General features: G+C 44.7%; 1 protein-coding gene across 6 annotated transcripts in view; it reads left to right on the top strand.

The window, feature by feature from the left end:
• Nucleotides 1-741: 741 nt before the first annotated feature.
• The window catches only part of MAP7D2 (MAP7 domain containing 2), a 65789-nt gene continuing 44221 nt past the window's right edge, over nucleotides 742-22309 (top strand). For 2 of the 6 annotated variants that reach the window (XM_060273519.1, XM_060273518.1), the window contains exon 1: nucleotides 744-1156. In XM_060273519.1, coding sequence (XP_060129502.1) covers nucleotides 1105-1156 — 52 coding nt within the window. In that variant the 5' untranslated portion in view covers nucleotides 744-1104. Of the gene's footprint in view, nucleotides 1182-22309 lie in introns of all 6 variants that reach the window. The other 4 variants (XM_060273520.1, XM_060273517.1, XR_009557456.1 and 1 more) reach the window with 3 other exon arrangements.

Here is a 22309-nt window from a genome sequence, read left to right as displayed (position 1 = left end):
CTTACTAGGGAATAAGGCCTATTGAATCCGATGGGACTTCTGAATAGACCTGGTTAAAATTTGCAGCCTCAGTTCTGAGTCAACAGGAAAAGGCGGCTGGCAATGTGATGCTTCTCCGAGGTCAGACTTGTAAGACTATCCTCAGGAAATGTTCCCAACTGTGTACACCTGGGATTCACTATTGTTAGTGGCTTGGGGGGAATCCTACCAAAACTCAGTTATTCAGAAGAAAAGCTTGTCGGCAGCATAGCTGCCAAGTTTTCCCTTTTCTCTCGAGGAAGCCTATTCAGCATAAGGGAAAATCCCTTAAAAAAGGGATAACTTGGCAGCTATGGTGGGCAGTGCCATAATAACTAACCATAATCGTGTGCGAAGCACAATAAACCTTTATTTTTTTTGGAAGACACACTCATAACCCGAGAGGGAAGCGCTTCTGCCCCAACACGTCTCCTGGCTTAGGACGAGCCGCTTCCCATCTCTCCTCGCCTGCCTGTTTTGTTTTAAACTTCCCATTGAGCGGAAAGCGGCACGCGCTTCTTCAAGCCCAGGTTGCCCACTAGCCCGCAGGGAAGGAGCTGCGCCTCCCTCCCTCCTTGGCCACCCTGGGCGTTAAACGCGCTCGCCTAGTCCCAGGAGCAGCTCCATCTCCCAGGGTTGGAAGGGCGCGCGCGCGGCTTTCCTTGGGCGCGACCTCGACGAGCCCGTGGAACAGGCGCGGCTGCCTGCTCGCCTCGGGCAGGGAAAGGAGGGATAGGAGGAGAACGAGAAGGGAGCACGAGAGCAGGTCGCCACACGTTCGCCAAAGCGCGAGCAAGAAAGAGGCAACGAGCACCTGGGAGGCGCCGGGAGCTGCGCGGTCGCTCCGCTTTATATTTTTGCACACAGCCGTCGTAGGGAGCAGCAACCCGCCCTTCCCGCCTCTCTCCTCCTCAGCCCCGGCACTCCTTCGCCTTTTCCCGCCTCCCCAGCGCCACAAGGCAGCGTCAGGTGTCGTGCCGAAGCGGGCAGTGCGCCTGTGCGGCAAAGCATTATTCTCTCCAGCTCCCGTGCCCAGCCGCGGAGAAAAGTAAACCGCAGCTAGCGCGCCAGAGGAGGAGGGGGAAGATGGCGGAGCCGGGGCCAACGCGGACGTCTCCCTCGTACACACGGGCGTCAGGTAGGACATAAGGGTGTGTGACCCGGTAGGTGTGGTTTGTGGGAAGGTGCTTTGCTTGCTTTTTTTTTTTACTTTGCAGAGAAGAATCTTTGCTGCTTTCCCCCCTTGTACACCCAGCCACCCACCTCAGTGGAGAGCGGGTGAAAGCTGCGAGGGGGCCGGGCAGGTGCCCTTCCGTGCTCGTTGCCCTCCATGCTGCAACGTGGTGTTGCCGCCGCCGCCGCCGCCAGTCTCGGTGTGGCAGCGTGATTTATTTGCAAGGGGTGGGTGTGTGCGGTGACAATTGGCGAGCGGGCGCGCTGAGAATCGTAGCATTGCCGAAGCCGGGAAGGGCGCCAGGACCAAGGGTGGGTGGGGGGTTTGTACTGGAGAGAGGCTATTGTAAGGATGATGGGAGGCCTCATCCGAGGCGAGGAAGAGGATGGCCTGGAAGATGTAGGGGTGTTTTTTTTGGGGGGGAGGGCAGGAGAGCTTTGTTGCTGGTAATTGGGGAAGGTCAAGGATAGCACATCAACTCGGAGGGAGAGAGTAGACGAAAATCAGCATTTGGGCGGTGGGTCTTCTTCACCTCAAGCATCAATAACGCTCCTTTGCTGACTCGCTGTCAGAGGAAACACGAGGCGGGCAGTAAAACGACAGGGAAGGATCGCTGTGCTCTTAAGGCTTTTGTATTCTCTTTTACCAGCAGAGGAAAGCTTTTAATGCTTTAATGGTGTATGGTCTCCTTGGTTGTAAAACAAGGCTGTCTTTGGTGTTCATTGGAAAGGGGAGTGTAAAATGGTAATGTCTCCTGCGAGGCTAATGTTACTTTGTTAAATATGCAGAGGTGCATATTTTAATTCCAAAATTCAGTAATGCTTTTTTTTTAGCGGCGTCTTTACATGTCTCTTTTTGTCGTTTAAACCTGTTGGATTGGTGCTGCGAGGCAGATCCAAGCACAAGAGACAAATTACACAATCATTGAGTGTGTTGCCGGATACTTCAGGCTCTGCTTTTAGCCAGGGGACTTGGGACACAGGCCAGTTCCACCAATGCTTTGGACTGTTCTGTGTGGGCAGAGAAACAAAACAAAACAAACAAACAAATAGCAGGCTCCTTTCTAAAACTTGGCTACCACTTCCAAAATTGAGCATGCTTTGAATTTAGCAGATAGTCCTGTAAAAGCTGGTGATAAGAAGTCTAATCTTTTCAGTCTGTAGTTTTCATCAGTCAGTCGCTGCAGCTCAGAAGGCTGCCCAGCAAAATGGTGCTCCACTTTTGTTTCTTGAATTCTGTCATCGATCTTGTATGATTACATTTGTATCGCACATTTCTTCTATTGGGGAATTCAAGGTGGCATGGGGTCCATGTGGCTCCTAGGCAGGAACCCATCCAGGCACTGACCAGACTTAGACCTGCTTATGGTACCTATGGGAGACCCACAAGTCCAAATTTCCTTAGTATGGCAATCCGTCAATTTATTATCACAAGAATTTTGGACTTTGTGTCTTTGGTGACAGTTACTTTGGGGCATTTTAACTATAAGATTGCCTATTTTATCACCATTGCTTGAGGCATAAAATCAAGAATTTACACAACACACCCCTATTAATTGAAATTTGTTGAAATGTTTATAGAACTTACATTCATAACTATGTAAGAACACCAACCATCTGCTTTGAACCATCTGTGCATCAGAGGAGAGCTGTAATAGTCGCTCAAACAAACTCCCTTTATTGAGTACCTTCTTGTGAACTATCACCGCATCTGCTCCCAGCCAGCAGTTTCCAAGTGTTAGAATATAAGACTTCCACATTTGCAATGTTTGGTTGCAAGTTGTAAGAGAAACGGTTGTAAGCGGAATTCATCATGCTAGTTAAGGATTAAAAGCAATTATTTTGGGTTTACCTATGTCTGTGACCCACTTGCACCGGCTTTGTGACCCATTTGTGAGCCCATTCCACAGTAAACCAGTTAGTTAAAGATGGCAGCACAAGCCCCATAACTTTCAAATGTATATGTGTGTTCAAGTTCTTGACTTTCAAAACCCTACCCTATACAATAAGCAAAAACTAACTACTATCAATTGACCAAAATATTGTTTAAAGTAAGTAGTTCAGCATCTCTCTGAAGAGGAAGTCACAGAGATGTTTTGTGTCATACATATTTTATTTTCTATGAAGAGATTCCTACAAATCTATTTGTTCCTATGTTCCTTCATTCTCTGAGCATTGATTAGCCTATGAGCTGAGGAAAAACAAAAAATGTATATATGCCTGTAGCATTGAATAAATTGAAAAAGTATGTGAGACATTTGGGTTTAAAAGCTGACCTTTGGATCCAGCCTTAGTTGAGTTAGTTAGGCACACCATTTCACTGTAAACTATTATTTTCACAAGTAGCCATTAAATAAGTCCATACAACAGCCTGAAGCGAATGGTGTGCGTCTCTCCTGGTCCACCCTGTAAAAATTCAATGAATTTTTAGACAGCCACATTTGTGTTGTGTGAGCTATTTTAGGAACACAAATTGTAATTTTTGCTTTAATCTGTTACGCTGGGATTCCCATTTCACATGTTCTGTGGAAAATACAAGCAGTAGTCATATACAAATCCTACTGAAAATTAAGAGTGCAATCTTATGCATGATTACTCGGATGAAAGTTTCACTGTGTTCGGCGGGGTCTTTGTGCAGAGGATTCCAGCCTTAGTGTTCTCGATTTCATTTAGTTCAGTGTGATCTGCAGATCAGCTTGTGGGAATTCCCTACTGAATACAACATTAACATTCAGCTGGTAATGCAGGACCATCAGTATGAAAGATGTTCAGGAAAGTTGCCCAGCTCATCTGTATTTTGAAATAAAGAATTACAGTACATTATTAAAATGCTAACCTGTGTAGTTAATCAGCACTAATGTGTTGCCTGAAAGAAAGCATGCTTCCAATTTTATATCGTTGAGAGAGGCCTCCAGCCCCTGTAATATATTAGGAAGAATGACCAGATTTCCTTGTCATAGCTGAATGTGTTTGCGCACCTTCCTCAGCTACCCACTGACTTCTTCACTAGATAGCTCAGCTGAATTCACTAACACTATACAGGTTTAATGCACTATACCGTTGCTCGGTTCCAGCTCCTGCCAACCTAGCAGTTTGAAAGCACGTCAAAGTGCAAGTAGATAAATAGGTACCGCTACAGCGGGAAGGTAAACGGCCTTTCTGTGTGCTGCTCTGGTTCGCCAGAAGCAGCTTTGTCATGCTGGCCACATGAGCTACCGTGTTTCCCCCTTTTTAATACGTAGTCATAAAGTAAGCCAGGGCAGGATTTTTAAGCAGTTGTGAAATCTAAGACACCCCCTGAAAATAAGCCATACCTTGTTGCGTTCCTTTAGAGCGCAAGCGCTCGCCTGGCAGGGTAGAGTTACACGGAGGGATGCGGAGGAGGGAAAGCGCTCCCCCATCCCCCATCCCTGCCAGTTTCCATGTCCTGAGGCTGAGCGGCGGCGGGAGGCCCGCGGGTCCTTCCGCGCCGCCGGGGCGACGGACGCCGGCGAGAGCGCTGCTGGCTCCTTCTGCGCCGACGGAGTGTCGTGGGCTGCATGGCCCAAAGCTGAGCGGCGGCGGGAGGCCCGCAGGTCCTTCCGCGCCGCAGGGGCGACGGACGCCGGCGAGAGCGCTGCTGGCTCCTTCCGTGCCGACGGAGTGTCGTGGGCTGCATGGCCCAAAGCTGAGCGGCGGCGGGAGGCCCGCAGGTCCTTCCGCGCCGCAGGGGCGCCGGACGCCGGCGAGAGCGCTGCTGGCTCCTTCCGTGCCGATGGAGTGTCGTGGGCTGCATGGCCCAAAGCTGAGCAGTGGTGGGAGGTCCGCAGGTCCTTTCGCGCCACCGGGGTGACGGGCGGCGAGAGCACTGCTGGCCCCTTCCGCCGGATCAAGGAAGCGGCCTGCCGGGTCGGTGCCCAGCAGCGCCGCGCGGAGCAGCAGATCGAGTAAGCGGCCTGCAGAGTCAGCGCCCAGCAGCGCTGCACGGAGCACCGCCTCCTCAATCCAGCTCGGGGCTGCTGGGCACTGACTCGATCTGGTGCTCCGCGCAGCGCTGCTGGGCACCGACCCGGCAGGCCGCTTCCTTCATCCGGCTGAAGGGGCCAGCAGTGCTCCCACTGCCATCCGTCATCCCGGCGGTGCGGAAGGACCCGCGGACCTCCCGCCGCCACTCAGCTTCGGGCCATGCAGCCCACGACGTTCCGGCGGCACGGAAGGGACCAGCAGCGCTTCCGCCGGCGCCCTGGTGGCAGGGAAGGACCCGCGGACCTCCTGCCGCCGCTCAGCTTCAGGCCATGCAGGCCAACCAGACCCAGTAGGCCGCCTCCGGGATCTGGCAGCAGCAGGAGGCGGCTTGCTGCGCGTCCCGAGCCCTGAGCCAGCAGGACCCAGTAAGGAGGTACCGTACTTATAGTAACAATAAAAAAGACACCCCCCGAAAATAAGCCATAGGCTTATTTTCTTGAGTGAAATAAACATAAGACGGTGTCTTATAATGTGGGAAACACGGTAGAAGCTGTACGCCGGCTCCCTCGGCCAATAACGCGAGATGAGCGCCGCAACCCCAGAGTCGGTCACAACTGGACCTAATGGTCAGGGGTCCCTTTACCTTTACCTTTATAGCTGTAAGTGGTTTGCTAGGCTTCTCCCCACCTTTTCCTGTCACTTGTATTTACATATCATTTTCAAAACTAGCTGATTATTACATTTCACCATACTGTGAAAGGATTGCTCTCAAATGCAGAAAACTTGAGTCTTTTTTGAAAAACAACTACAATTGTGTTTAGGACATATTCTGTACATTGCTTCTGAAATGTTAGAATATATACTGTCTTTGAAAGAGAGAGGACATACTATTATTTATACTAATTAACTCTAAATGCTAATATTGGTACGAGTCAAGATTATAATACAGCAATATTGTCTGTGCCATATCAGAGCTGGAAAGCCACCAAGGATATAGTTTCAACCTGCCAGAACTAACTGACTCTTGCTTCCCTTTGTATGTATTATATTGATTTCAAACGTGTCCAGTTCTTCTGAGGAGTCAAACTGTTCCTGATGAGTGGTAATCAATTCCGGCTCGGCAACTGCCTTCTTCTATTCATCATAACAAAATCAATTTGATTTGGAGATGAAACAATCCATTTGATCACGGCTGCAATATGTAACGTGGAACAGCATCTTCCTTCCGCCTTTAAAAAGAAGGTTGTTTGCTGGTGAAACACAGAAAATTCAAGGAATGCCCATTGGGACTACCTTCCCATAGGCTGTGTAGCAGGTTTGGTTTTACCCTTTAGACCTTGAAAAATTGTAACTTTAACTGTTTCCTGTAAAGGTTTTCCGTTTTCCTTTTTAAAAACATCTCTCCAAGTAAGGGTGCAGTTGGGTTTATCAAGGAGACCTTCTCCTGCATCATAAGGAGCTTTTTCACACTAGTGCTGGTCATTAACAGGAGCATGTAGCGCTAATATGGAGATAGATAGATAGATAGATAGATGATAGATGTTGTGAACTCTTTTTTCCAGGAGAAAATTTTTAAAGCCCTGAATGTTTCTAAATTAAAAAAAAGGAAAAAAAGATTGGGCATTAGAATTCCAGGCAAACTCCCACATGCTCCAGTGAATTTATCTGACAGCTGTGCCAATGCATGATTAGTTCCAAGGAAAATGCACTTGCAGCATTTTAAGGCAAGAAGATACGGGTCTACTGCACCGTCTATTATGTTGCACTGATAAAAACTGTTCATATGGGCAACTTGGTCACATTACAGTATTTTGTTTGAAGTTGACCTTGCTTGAGCTGAATAGCTACAAAGGGCACATCAGGATCTTTACACTGTCTGGCCACCAATACCTTTGGCTTCTTTTCTTTTGCCTAGTGAGCAGTTAATTTCTGTTAAGCACCCTACACAAATCCAGAGTGGAGTCCCTAAGACAGTTGGATGGCACCTTATACGCCTCCTTCCGGCAACTCCTGCTGCCAAGTTGTTGCCAAACGTATTGCTCTGTTTCCCTTTGGACCACACTGGCGAGGCCAGGAGGGAAGTCGTCTGGGAAGACCAGGACCTCCATGCTCGCCACCCAGGCTTGTGCCCCAAGGAAATCACTTTGGTGCTGCTAACACAGCCATTTGACTTCAGCCCAGAGGCACACTCCATTGTCTCTTGAGACAAACAGATGCCAACAACTCTGGGACCTTATGATGAATGGCAGTTAATAACTCAAATTGATGATGATCTTATAAATAATCTGAAGAAGGTAGAATCTACTGCATAGAAGCATAAGGATCTATGGACAATGTATGCAACCTAGATTAGCTAGGTTATAACAGGTTTTTCTAACGGGGTTTTATAAACAAGGATCATAGGACTAATGCATAATACAAGTAAATAGACCAAGTCTTCTTATTGTTAGGATTTTATGTACCCACTGTTGGCTAGTGTGATTAGTATAAATCACATGAGATGTCTGAGAAGAGTGTGGGAACGGAAGACTGTCTTATCTCTTCCCTCTGAGCGTATTATTGTACTTTTACTTTCACTTTTGCAGTATGCAACGTTTTGTTCTGCCAGAGTTTGGAGAACACAGACGTGATTATGGATTCTCTGTATAGACTGTAAATAAAATGTGGTTTAGACGTATGGATGTTTCCTTCTTCTTGCTGCGTGATGCCAGAAGACTTGTGTGCACTTTTCATAAGAGAAGCGTCGCAGAAAGGCACTCTGGAGTGAAGGGACATGCCATTCCAGAGATGTGCCTACTAGGAGACGCTCGGAGGATCTGGGGGTCTGCTGTCCCACCAGGAACAGGAAGGAAGGAAATCCGGACAAATTCCACCCCCAGAATGTCCCCAGATTTCATCTAATGTCCTTGGGAAACACAGCAGCGGCAGTCTCAGCAGCCCGGAGCAGTTGGCTCTGGCTAGCTTCAGGAGCTGCTCGGAAGTCCCCATATGATGGTGGTGCAGGGGCCCTAAGATGCAGCTTCCGGGCTGCCTCCACCTTCCCTGACCCCAGCAACTAAGCTGTGATGGGAGGCTTCATGCTGCCTATCGGAGCAGCCTCCCAACTTCTACTTGCATGCAAGCAGGAGCGGGGCGGGGATCTCTCAGCTGTGAAGGGAGGCTTCACGCTGCCTATCAGAGCTTGCGTACAAGCAGGAGGGGGCAGGGATCTCTCACTTAGACAACGGGGAACCTCCCTTCCCAGCTGAGGGATCCCTGCCCCCTCCTGCTTGCACGCAAGTAGGAATGGGATTGGGGCTACTCCAATGGGAAGGGAGGCATCGTGCTGCCCAAGCCTTGCCGCCGCCGCTCCTGGCCCTCCTTCTCCGCTTTCCATGTCTGACCCACCACACACCGCTTCACCACCACCACCACTGAAGAACCAACAACTCAGGGGCTGCCCAGGCTCATGGAGAAAGGAGACAGAAGCCTCGGAGGAAGGGGAAACGTGGCGGTTGAGGTCAAGGCGGCGGCCGCCCCTCTGCCACCACCATGGCTGCGGCATCGACATCCTGAACATGTAGTATTTGTTTATTTATTTATTTATTTAAAGTGTCCCCGAATTCATTGAAAAAAAATCTGGTAACCTTAAGTTATTGGTTAGCTTATAAGAGTTTTAAGTCTGTCTGTTTCATCTTCTTATTAACGTTTTGTTAGCTCCTGTTTCTAAAGCCACTCTCAATGTTTGTCATTTGGGACTGGCTGAAACTTAATACTTGATAATTTAATTGCTGTTTGAACTGGTAGCTTGCACATGACATCATAACTTTTCCCAAAGTAGCACAGGCTTGAAAATGTTCTGTTGGTGCTCTTAGCAGAACACATGCATGTTAACGTTGGTAGATCATGTCTCTTTCGTTCCCATTGCTCCTTAGTATTAAGATATTTTGTTGTTTACATAGCTTGTGATTCTGGACGTAGAAAGATCCATGGATAAGAATGGATTATCTAGTTTCTCTTATCTGAAAATACAACAAATGAACACACATTCTTGTCAAGGTACAGTTACATGTATTATCCTCATTTTCCATGGTATCATTTATTAATAATCTGCTTTTTATCCCAACATTAATACATATTAATGCAGAAGAAATATACACTAAAAGTACAGTGCATGCAATAAATTAACACCATGTAAAATAGCATTGAAATTCATCCATGGCAATGCATGCCCAAAGCAGCTGATAATGTTAGAAAATAATATAATACATACATACAATAAAATTTAACTATTTACATATGCATACTGTACTTATACCTCCTCTCTTCTGTCACTTGAAATTTTAAACCTTGCTTTGTTAAAACAAGTTTTACTGTATTCTCTTTTTACTCAAGGGGTATATAACACTAAGTTGACCACAATTTTCAGCTGGTGAAGAGCGCTCTGGCTCATGAAAACTTATGCCACAATAAATTTACAGTGGTACCTTGACTTACGAAGACGGTCCGTTCCGCGACCGTCTTCGTAAGTCAAAGTCTTCGGTTGTCAAAGCGCCCGTTCTGCGCATGCGAAACGCAATTTCACGCTTCTGTGCATGCGGCGAAAAGACTTCCAGGGTTGTCGACTTCGGAAGTTGAAAGCTTCGGAAGTCGAGTCGTTCGGATGTCGAGGTACCACTGTACTAGTATTTAAGGTGCCTCAAGAGTCTTTGTGTGTGCCGCAGTAGAACATCTACCACAGCATGTGATGGCCAAGGCTACTCCTTTAGATCTTCTCTCTCCTTTTTCACAGGATGAGTTTGTTCAGTTGTTATAAAAGCAAGTGTGTAAAACTGCCAGAAAATTTAACTGACAAACTGTGAAGGAAGGTTCAGGCTCGTGCAGTCATTCTGCCACAAGGCTTCTTATCAAAGGGAAAGGAGGAAGTTACATGAGGTGAAATCATTGCTTTTAATGAAGGCTTAATTGAAGCTTGATGTGGAAGGAGTGCCTGTAGCAAAGTACCTACTATGCAGACACTGAATTTGAATAACTCTGATGGAAGCTTAGTTCTTCGACAGAAATACCCAAGGGGAATTGACCTCTATAAAAAGTCAACTTCTTGTTTCAATTTTTTTTTTAAAGTTCTATAGGGCAAAACTGCTAATCCTACCACAGCCACTGCAATACAAGTAAATTGTAACTCTTGGATGTTTTTAATTTAGTATACAGGCAGGGCACCGTGCACATCAATGGGATGTGCATAAGACCATCCGGTTCTGCCTCCACCGCTTTGGGGTGCCGAAAATGACTTGCATATCTGTGGTCGGACACATGCCAATCATGCACAAATGGGGAGTTGCCTATAGTGTGCTTGTCCTTTTCTCATGTTAAGTATATTATAAAAACCATAGTGATCTGTATTGTTGAAATATATGAGTGTAACAAAGATGCAAAACAAAACGAAATTACATCAGCAAGAAAATAAGTTCTTGGTTCTGAATAAGATGCTGCCTGTTAAAAGTGCTTTTAACAGATTTTTAAAGGGAGAAATTGTCCAACATACACGGATAGCTATCTGATTCAGTGAGTTTGAATAATTTGTCAAATGGAAGCGTTTTGTATAATGTTATATCTTATGTCATGCGATTGCATACTTCAAAGGTGACATCATAAGCACTGTAACACAACAGAAATATTTGTCAGTGTTTTTACATGTTGGATTATCCAGGTTGTTTTGTTTTTTTGTTTTGTTTTTTGTCTTGGTTTGAAATCTAGTCACTTTTGCAATTATGCTTTTGATAGTTTAATGAGTGGTTCTAATCTCTGTTTGAGACTTGAGGTATAGAAGGAGGCTGGCACGTGGAACGTTGAGTATATCGCTCTACCTGCATTTCATAATAAAACAGCTAGCTTAAAATTCCCATGGAGTGATGGCTTGCCACTAGAAATTGAATCACTATATTCACCCTGCTCCAGTAGCAAGGGGAGACCTCACAAAGGAAGACCTCACAAGTTTGCAGTTCTTGCCTCTGTGAATTAGGGTTTTGGTGGAAGAATATATGATTTAAAGAAGCATTCCTAAGTCACATTGGTCTTACCTGCATACTGTACCATAGGAAACCATATTGAATGGTTTGCTTTAAACATGCTGATCTCTCCTTCCTTGCTCATCTGCATTAATGCACCAGAGAAACAAACCACCACCCCTGACTTAGCATTGTGTCAGAGCTGGGGATCGTGGCTGTTTCACGCCAAGTAAACCATAGGAAGCCAAGGTTTTGTTTTTGGCTCCCCAAATTGTGGTTTGTCTGGAGCGAAACATGATCCCTCATTCAGACACAATACTAAGCCAGGGATACTGGTTTGTTTTTCCTGGGCATTTGTGGGAAGTAGCAGAGCAGATGAGCTCAGCACATTCATAGCAAACCATCAACTATGGTTTGCCAAGTCATAGAAGCCATGAGAAGAGAAGACTCCCTGGAAAAGACCCTGATGTTGGGAAAGATTGAAGGCACTAGGAAAAGGGGACGACAGAGGATGAGATGGTTGGACAGTGTTCTTGAAGCTACGAACATGAGTTTGACCAAACTGCGGGAGGCAGTGGAAGACAGGAGTGCCTGGCGTGCTCTGGTCCATGGGGTCACGAAGAGTCGGACACGACTAAACAACAACAAATAGATGGTTCCATTTAACAGTGGTGGGGTCCTGCAAGGTTCTGGTACATCAGCCTCAAACAAATCAAAAGTGGTCATCCTTTAATGCACTGAATACCTTGGAGGAAGACAGGTGCAAGACAGAATGGCTTGCAGAATAAATGGCTCTAGATCAGGGTGGTCCTACACGCTGGCCTCATGTGGCCTGTAAGGCCTTTTTGGGTGGCCCTCAGTGGATGAGGGAAGGGGGGGGCTGCAGGCCATGCTGCACAGCTGGCTCCAAGAGATGGAGTCTGCGCCATGCTGCTTTGGTCACCCACTGGTGACATTGGTAGTATGGCTTCTCTGGAGCTACCTCCATCACACCCTTTCCATTGCTCACCCACTGTCCTGCTAACCTGGCAGAGAAGCTGAGCAGCACCTGCTTTGGCAGCATTGTTAACAAAAGCACATACATCTGTTTGTGTATTCAGTTTTCTTTACTAAATGAATATAATAAATAAAAATAATATATATTAAATATATATTAAATATATTCATTTCATTATAGATATTCAATTAAACATACTAATTGCGTATATTAAATGATATTAACTATATTGCGGGCACTTTAATTCACGATATGGAAATTAAATTCAGCGGCGGGTTCTATGTCAAAGTAGTCAAACTCTTGCGGGCCACTTGGTCTGAGAGGGTGAACTGCCCTGCTGTAGATATGAAAGAATGAGAATGCCACCCTCAGAGCAGATCATTAAGCAAACGGTCTGTGAGCACCTAGAAAGAAACGCTGTGATCACAAAAAGTCAGCATGGGTTTCTGAAAAATAAGTCATGTCAGACTAATCTGATCTCATTTTTTGACAGAATTACAAGCCTGGTAGATGAAGGGAACGCTGTGGATGTAGCCTATCTTGATTTCAGCAAGGCCTTTGACAAGGTGCCCCATGATATTCTTGTAAAGAAGCTGGTAAAATGTGGGCTAGACAATGCTACCATTCAGGGGATTTGTAACTGGCTGACTGACCGAACCCAAAGGGTACTCATCAATGGCTCCTCTTCATCCTGGAGAGTAGTGACTAGTGGGGTGCCACAGGGTTCTGTCTTGGGCCCAGTCTTATTCAACATCTTTATCAATGACTTGGATGATGGGCTTGAGGGCAACCCGAGCAAGTTTGCAGATGACACCAAATTGGGAGGGGTGGCTAATACCCCAGAGGACAGGATCACACTTCAAAATGACCTAAACAGATTAGACAACTGGGCCAAAGCAAACAAGATGAATTTTAACAGGGAGAAATGTAAAGTACTACACTTGGGCAAAAAAAGAGAAAACCTAAAGGCACAAATACAGGATGGGTGACACCTGGTTTGAGAGCAGTACATGTTAAAAGGATCTAGGAGTCTTTGTAGACCACAAACTTGACATGAGTCAACAGTGTGAGGCAGCAGCTAAAAAAGCCAATGCAATTCTGGGCTGCATCAATAGGAGTATAGCATTTAGATCAAGGAAAGTAATAGTACCACTGTATTCTGCTCTGGTCAGACCTCACCTGGAGTACTGTGTCCAGTTCTGGGCACCACAGTTCAAGAAGGATACTGACAAGCTGGAATGTGTCCAGAAGAAGGCAAGCAAAATGGTCAAAGGCCTGGAAACAATGCCTTATGAGGAACGGCTTAGGGAGCTGGGTATGTTTAGCTTGGAGAAGAGAAGGTTAAGGGGTGATATGATAGCCATGTTCAAATATATAAAAGTATGTCATATAGAGGAGGGAGAAAGGTTGTTTTCTGCTGCTCCAGATAAGCGGACATGGAGCAATGGATTCAAACTACAAGAAAGAAGATTCCACCTAAACATTAGGAAGAACTTCCTGACAGTAAGAGCTGTTCGACAGTGGAATTTGCTGCCAAGGAGTGTGGTGGAGTCTCCTTCTTTGGAGGTCTTTAAGCAGAGGCTTGACATGCATATGTCAAGAATGCTTTGATGGTGTTTCCTGCTTGGCAGGGGGTTGGACTGGATGGCCCTTGTGGTCTCTTCCAACTCTATGATTCTATGAAGCTCACCTTGCACATGTTTTATGATGGCGAACGAACATTTTGGAAAATCCTGCTAAGAAAATAATTAGCCAGCCAATTAAGAAAATAAATTATAATCAAAAGTGTTCAAGCAAGGTTGTATTTTAACTGCTACCTGTTCATACACTTTGGTGTTTTTTTGTGGATTTGTGTTTAATAGTCATAATTTATTATAGATTGTTGTAACAGAGTTAGCGCTTCATAAACTTTCAGCTGAGTTCAGGTCACATGTTTAAAATAACAAAACAACAACATCAAAGAAATGGGTGACTTGTTTCACACTAATTATATAGCAAGATGTGAGGGAGAAAGCGTATTACTTTATTTAGTAATGTATGATGACGCCTGAACTAATAAATGTGGGTGTTGGTTAGTACTTGGTTATATAAAAGAGGAAAATGATATTGAGTAAGAACCTGACACATTGTTCTAATCCAAACTCGGCTGTCTCCCTTTACATATTAGTAGTGCATCCGTATACATGCCAAGTTGAATAATTATTTTAGTAGAGGATACAATGAAAAAAGTAAACAAAACCCTATGTTGAATATGCCCTTAAATGTTTGTATTGGCTTGGTTGTTGTTTTTTTTGTCATGGATGGTATATTAAATTGCCAAGGTGGGTGTTTGGGTAACGCTTACTTCAGAGACACTTTTTCATGGTGGTTGAAATAGAAGTCTTAAATTTCAAAACAAGATTCTAAAACACACTGCCCATGTTGCGATAGGTCTCATTTATTTATTTTTTATTTAAGAACATCTGTTAAGTACATTTGGCCTTCCATTGGTCTCTGAATTCTTCTCAAGGTTAGTCCTTATCTTGCACCCTGTAAGAGACGTCAATTCAGCATTGCTGAGTAAATGCTGTGCCAGCAGATGATGAGCTTGAAAGTGTGTTTTTGAAAGCAATAGAGTGGTTTGTTCTGTAGCACAGCATTATTGAGGGTAACTAAACAGCCATGGTTTTAATTAGATTTTTGTTTGCTTTTCGTAAGGAAAAAAACACCTCTATCTGTGAAGAGATCTTCATTGTAGGATGCTTCTGAAGTACAGAACCATGAATCAAGTGTTTTACTGGGTATAAGCCAGTTAGCTACTCCTGTTCAGAGTAATATGGATATGGGGGGGGCACTCTCTCATTTTAATAATTGTAATGTCAACAAGTATTGACTTTGATTCTGCATTCTGCTGAATGTGCAATTTATTAATTAAATACTTTTGTATCGCACCTCTTGGAAAATTTCTCACAAGGCGACTCTTTTCTAGAGTCTTCATCATGGCAGTTATATATCATGACTTATGAAAATTGTCAAGAATCTTGCTGGTGTCATTCATGACCTCCAGATTGGGCTAATGCAATGTACTCTTATGTGGATCGTCCTTTTGAGAATCGCCTGGAAGCTTCAGCTGGTACAGAAATCTCCTGCTTTTTATGATCAGACTTGAACGTGTTGCAGAATTCTGAAACATCTACACTGCTTATCTTGTTAGTTTTCCCCCCCTGAAAGTGCAGTTTATAGCCTTTAAAGTCCAAATAGCCTGCATTGTGATGGTGTTGAAGAATGCCTCTTGTCTCTTCCTCACACCCCCATTCTAAGATCTACTGACAATTCTCAGCTCTTTCTGGGAGCTGAGATGACATGCTAGAACAAGGTTGGAGAACCTGCCGTCCAATAACATCTGATAGGCCATAGGTTGTCTATCCCTGTGCCACAAGGATCAAAGCCTTTTCGGTGGTGGCTCTGCAGCTGTGGATTACAGTCCTCTTTAACGATTTCTAATTCATGATCCTTTTATCTTATTTTATACTTAACAAATTCTTAATTCTAACCTAACCCTTATTTATCATATATTCATATTTTCCTTTATCTCAAATCCCTTTCCTAAGCTACAGCATTTACTATATTTCAAAATCCATATCTTACTAATTACAATACTATATTTCTTCAAATAGACTTTAAAACTCTTCCAATCTTCTTCCACCGACTTTTCTCCCTAGTCGCGAAGCCTCCCGGTCAGATCAGCTAATTCCATGTATTCCAACATTTTCATCTGCCACTCTTCCACTGTTGGTATGTCTTGCGTCTTCCAATTCTTTGCTATAGAGGTGTTTAATAAACGGGCGCTAGAACATTCGGCCTTTTTCGGTGGCAGTGGTGCGTGGGGGGCTTTTGTTCCTTGTCTAATTGATTGTTCCTCCCCCTCCCTTTGATCCTTAATTTATCCCTAAAAATGGGGAGAGCGTGTGTGTGTGTGCGTGCAGTCTCTGTGTCCATTCCCTGTGTCTCTGGGGCACATGCTCAGTAGCGCGGAAAACGGGACACACAGAATCTGGATGCAGAGACACAGGGACTTTATTATATAGGATGATTTTCTGATTATATGATTTTTAAAACCTTTATGCACTTTTACCTTGTCATACCATACATATGCATGCCAACCAAAAGCATTATCAAAACCTTCCAAGTCTAATACATCTGTATTATCTAACAAAAACCATTCTTTCATCCAGCATAAGGTTGCAGCTTCAAAATAAAGTTTCAGGTCTGGCAAGGAGAATCCCCCTCTATCTTTTGTATCTGTTAATATCTTATACAGTGGTACCTCGGTTTATGAACACAATTGGTTCCGGAAGTCTGTTCATAAACTGAAGCGTTCATAAACTGAAGCGAACTTTCCCATTGAAAGTAATGGAAAGTGGATTAATCCGTTCCAGACAGTCCGCGGAGTAACCGTTCATAAACTGAAGCGAACTTTCCCATTGAAAGTAATGGAAAGTGGATTAATCCGTTCCAGACGGGTCCACGGAGTACTTAAACTGAAGTGTTCATAAACTGAAACATGGGTGTAATTGGTTCCGGAAGTCTGTTCATAAACTGAAGCGTTCATAAACTGAAGCGAACTTTCCCATTAAAAGTAATGGAAAGTGAATTAATCCGTTCCAGATGGGTCTGCGGCGTTCATAAACCGAAAATTCATAAACCGAGGTGTTCATAAACCGAGGTTCCACTGTACTTAATTCTGGGTTTTTTCCCCTGCCAGATAAATTTAGATAAAGCCTTTTGCCATTCTTTGAAACACTTTATCTTATTGATTATCGGTAATACCTGGAATAAAAATAACATTCTCGGCAATACATTCATCTTGATAACTGATATTCTACCCATCAAAGACAGTTTCAAATTAGACCATATATCCAAATCTCTCTTAATCTCATTCCACATTTTTTCATAATTTTTGTTGTTGTTTAGTCGTGTCCGACTCTTCGTGACCCCATGGACCATAGCACGCCAGGCACTCCTGTCTTGCACTGTCTCCCGCAGTTTGGTCAAACTCATGTTCATAATTATCTTTATACAAATTCAATTTTTTTGCAGTCATGTTTACACCCAAGTACTTCACCTTCTTTACAAACATCAAGCCAGTAATCTCCTGTAACCTATTTTTTTCCTCTGATGTAAGATTTTTTTTCTAAAACTTTCGTTTTAGTCTTATTCAATTTAAATCCTGCAACTTGTCCAAACTCCTGTATTATATCCAGCGCTTTAATGACGCTGGTTTCTGGGTCCTGCATTGTCAATACTAAATCATCCGCAAAGGCTTTTAATTTGTATTGCTTTGTCCCCACCGCAATTCCTTTGACCTTTTCTTCATCCCTAATCATAGTCAGCAAAACTTCCAGAACTGTTATAAACAATAAAGGGGAACCCTTGCCTGGTTCCTTTTTCAATTCTTATTTCCTCAGTCACCACATTATTAACTATAATTTTTGCTTTTTGCTCAAAATAAATTGCATTCAGACAATTCATAAAATTTTGCCCAACTCCCAAATTTTCCATATTTTTCTTCATAAAAGTCCAAGAAATATTGTCAAAGGCCTTCTCTGCATCTATAAACATCAATATCGCCTTCGTATTCCTCATGGTCTCTAAAAATTCCAAAACATCTACTATATTCCTGATATTATCCTTCATATGCCTAGCAGGTAAAAAACCTGCTTGGTCATGGTATATCAAATCATTAAGTACCTTCTTCAACCTCATAGCCATAATACAGTACTTGCAAAAATTTTGTAATCCACATTTAATAATGAGATTGGACGATAATTCTTAACTTGAGCTCTATCCACATCCGGTTTTGGTATCAATGTGATGAATGCATCTTTCCAGGACTCTGGTGCCCTATCCCCACCCAATATTTTGTTGCAAACATCCATCAAGGGCTGAAGCAACCAGTCTTTTAAAGTCTTGTAGTACTTTGCAGTCAAACCGTCTGTTCCTGGTGCCTTGCCTATTTGCAATTGATTAATTGCTATCTCCACTTCATTCATTGTAATCTGGTGATTGAGTAGGGTTTTCTTTTGCGTAAAAGAATACTCCAGAGTAAATAAAAGGGACAATTAAACTACCTGAGAAATTTTATTTGTTTATTTATATTATATGGTAAAATTTTAATACTGCAGTATATGTGGCTGGGAACAAGCAGCCATGACAACTCCTTAGCAACCCATACTTAGCCCATTTCCTCAGCAGGAATGTAGCTGGGTTATTCCAGGAATTTTGTATCTTTGTTTAGATTTTAACACTTGCTGAATCCAGGAATTGGAAGGGTCTCAGCATATAGCAGGAACCCCTACCTCAAATTTATAACACTATTTTAATTGGTGTAGGGAAAACTGTGTTTTTTCTTATTTCATTGCAATTTTGAGATGGAATGATTTCCTTGTAGAGAAATTTTCACTGAAAACCTTTTTGAGGTGGTGGTGATTTTGCCATATCAGACCAGCCTGTTATAGGCTGCTTTTGGAGATTTTAGGCATGTGAGTGAGATACAAGTTTAGAAAAAGAATAGTATGTATGAGAGAATATATATATATTGCATTAACAACTCTGATTCTCACATAGTTAACAGATGGGCATGATAGAAGAGGGAATTCAAATGTTAAAGTTAGCATCACTGGTCCACAGAAAACAGTTGTAGGTACCACCTGTTCTATGAAAAATAACTTTTCCTCCGATAGAAATGAATGATGAAGTTATCTTCTATTTCTAGCATTCAGTTCTTATACAGCCTTCATTCTATAGTTGGTTTGCTTAGATCTAGTTTACTCTCGCTAGTGTGATTCAGCCTGCAGCAAATTGCTTTTGATTCTTACCATAGTTTCATTAGGAGTTATACGAGGTCTGACTTTGTATCGCTCTTTGGGGGCAGATCTTGGATTAGTAATTATTTTGCAGTGTATAAAAATGAAGATTTAAATAATACAAATGGAATGTTCCATTCTATTAACAGTTTCAATAAAATGTACATGGCTTGGTAAAAATGTACATTTATTGATTTTTCAATTACCGGTAGGTATTTTTAATTCTTAATCTATAATTCTTAAACCTATACAACACTGTATTTGCTTGTATTGTTTGCTGGTGTTGTCATACATACATACTTACATACATGTATTTTGTACATTTTTATTTTTGTACATGTTTTGTGTTAACTCACCTGAGAGCTTTGTTTGCTGAAAGTATAACAACAAATTAAATAATTGTCAAATTAAGTTTCACTACTCTACCGCATGGTAACCCTTGAGAATGAGGTAAGATATCAGGACCTATTGTATAGGATACTACAAGTTTGCATGCAGTGTGAGACAGCAGGTGAAGAAACTGAAGGCAACGATCCTGTTCCCACACATTTGCCTTTGTGTTTCTGTATTAATAGGAAGTATTCGGAGACGTTTCCATAGTTATTAAACAACCATACAGGACTTGCCCTCATTTTCCTTGCCAGTTTAATAATAGACATGGTTGGAAATTCATCTGTGGTGCTGCTGTGGTGCTCCTGTTTAATGTGGTGGCTATGTAAGAGCATCGCCTCCTCCTCCTCAAGCCTTTGAGTAGTAATCTTGATGGTGGTGCTGCCTAGGTCATTTTTTGTCATTGGTTTCTATGTTTTTAGCAGTGTGCTAATCTTTTTTAGCTCCCCTTGTTGTCTGCATGGATCTATTTTTGTTAAAGTCTTTGCTTGTTTTTGTTCTCAGTTGGACAATAATTTCTTGCCTCCCACTAATAGCGTCTTACTCCTGTTGGGCTGTAGCACACACACACATAGTCCATAATGGTAACCTTTAAGCCATTTTTAGTGGGCTCTTCCTTGACAATATTTGCCAGGGAGAAGCAGGAGAGAGATGGATAACAAATTTACATTCATTTCTGCCTAATGTAAACCTTTCCTGTAATTATTATTCCACTAATTTTACAGAAGGGTGTTCGATACTAAATTTTCTGAAGAAGTGTGCATGCACATGAAAGCTCATACCAATGAAAAACTTAGTTGGTCTCTAAGGTGCTACTAGAAGGAATTTTTTTATTTTATTTCAAATAAATTTTCTGTTAGTGTGCTAATGATGCCAAGGTCAGATTCATTGTGTTATACTGTGTCCTTCTCAGCTCACTTAGTGTAATAAGACTTCCTCATTAGTTCTGTTCAGCCAACCTTCAGTATTGGTAGTTTGACACTTATTTCCTAAGGCTTTGCCTCCAAGTATTTGGATTTCTCATGTGACCATTCTCGCTACTGTTCAAAGTAGCTTCTACCTAAGTTTCCATATATTTATTATGCTTCACCCTGCCCCAAACCTGAATATGTTACTCCCCTCACCCCAAAATTTAGTTGTCACCCTATCAGGGTTAGGAATAACCTGGTGGAAGAAAATGCCCGTTTCTCACTTATTCTACTTCACTGACATTTAATTCCTCCTTCTAGTATTGACAGTGAGCTTAAATGCAGCCTGTGGGGAAGAGCAGGGAGAAAAGGGGAAAATTTATATATCTATATAAAAGGTGCAATAAGACCTATTGGAGTGTGATAATCTGAGTGCTGAAGACACATTGGGCAAGGCATGGCCAACAGGTCTTAACTATTTGGAGCAACTGTTAAAGGTAAAGGTAAAGGGGATCCCTGGCCATTAGGTCCAGTTGTGACCGACTCTGGGGTTGCGGCGCTCATCTCGCATTATTGGCCGAGGGAGCCGGCGTACAGCTTCCAGGTCATGTGGCCAGCATGACAATGCCACTTCTGGCAAACCAGAGCAGCACACAGAAACGCCGTTTACATTCCTGCTGTAGGTATTTATCTATTTGTCTATTTATCTACTTGCACTTTGACGTGCTTTCGAACTGCTAGGTTGGCAGGAACTGGGACCGAGCAACGGGAGCTCACCCCGTTGCAGGGATTCGAACCACCGACCTTCTGATCGGCAAGCCCTAGGCTCTGTGGTTTAACCCACAGTGCCACCCGCTGTGCAATAGGAACTATTGGAGTGTAATAAGCTAAGTGCTGAAGACACATCGGGTAAGGCATGGCCAACAGGTCTTAACTATTTGGAGCAACTGTATTGTATATTAAATCTACAACTTTGTGTTCCCCCTAGGCCTAGAGCACGGGTGTCAAACACAAGGCCCGCAGGCCAAATCCGGCCCGCCAGACCTCATCATGTGGCCCGCGTAGCCTCCGCCGGCCGCCAGCCTTCACCCCCGCTGCCGCCACTAGCGGCCTCCCGCCTCCTCCAGCGCTCGGCCCACGGCCAGATCGCGCCCCGCCACCTCCGCTAGCGGTCTCCCGCGGCCTCCAGCACTCGGCCCATGGCCGGATCGGGCCCCGCCTCCAGCGCTAGCGGCCTCTCGCCGCCTCCAGCGCTTGGCCTAGGTCGGATCAGGCCCCGCCTCCAGCGCTAGCGGCCTCCCGCCGCCTCCAGCGCTGGCGGCCTACGGCCGGATCGGGCCCCGCCTCCAGCGCTAGCGGCCTCTCGCCGCCTCCAGCGCTCGGCCTAGGTCGGATCAGGCCCCGCCTCCACCGCTAGCAGTCTCCCGCCGCCTCCAGCGCTCGGCCTATGGCCGGATCGGGCCCCGCCTCCACCGCTAGCGGCCTCCCGCCGCCTCCAGCACTCGGCCTACGGCCGGATCAGGCCCCGCCTCCAGCGCTAGCGGCCTCCCGCCGCCTCCAGCGCTCGGCCTACGGCCGGATCGGGCCCCACCTCCAGCGCTAGCGGCCTCCTGCCGCCTCCAGCGCTCGGCCTACGGCCGGATCGGGCCCCGCCTCCACCGCTAGCAGTCTCTCACCGCCTCCAGCGCTCGGCCTACGGCCGCATCGGGCCCCTCCTCCAGCGCCAGCGGCCACCCGCCGCCTCCAGCGCTCGGCCTATGGCCGGATCGAGCCCCGCCTCTGCCACTAGCGGCCTCCCGCCGCCTCTGGCACTCGGGCTACGGCCGGATCGGGCCCCGCCGCCACTAGCCGGCCTCCCACCAGATCGCCGCCTCCCCCACTCGGCCTATGGCCAGATCAGGCCCCTGCCGCCTCGCCGCCACCTGCCCACGTTCCCTGCACAAAAAGGTAATGTTGCTGTGCATGCCTTTAAAGTCTCTTTTAAAGGGTATTTTTCCTACAGATACAACCGGCCCTTTGAGGGTGACCAAACTGCTGATGTGGCCC

This window comes from Zootoca vivipara, chromosome 4 (assembly GCF_963506605.1).
Source record: "Zootoca vivipara chromosome 4, rZooViv1.1, whole genome shotgun sequence".
Lineage (NCBI taxonomy): Eukaryota > Metazoa > Chordata > Lepidosauria > Squamata > Lacertidae > Zootoca > Zootoca vivipara.
The sequence above is the reverse complement of the archived record's forward strand: the minus strand, read 5'-3'. Positions and strand labels throughout refer to the sequence as shown.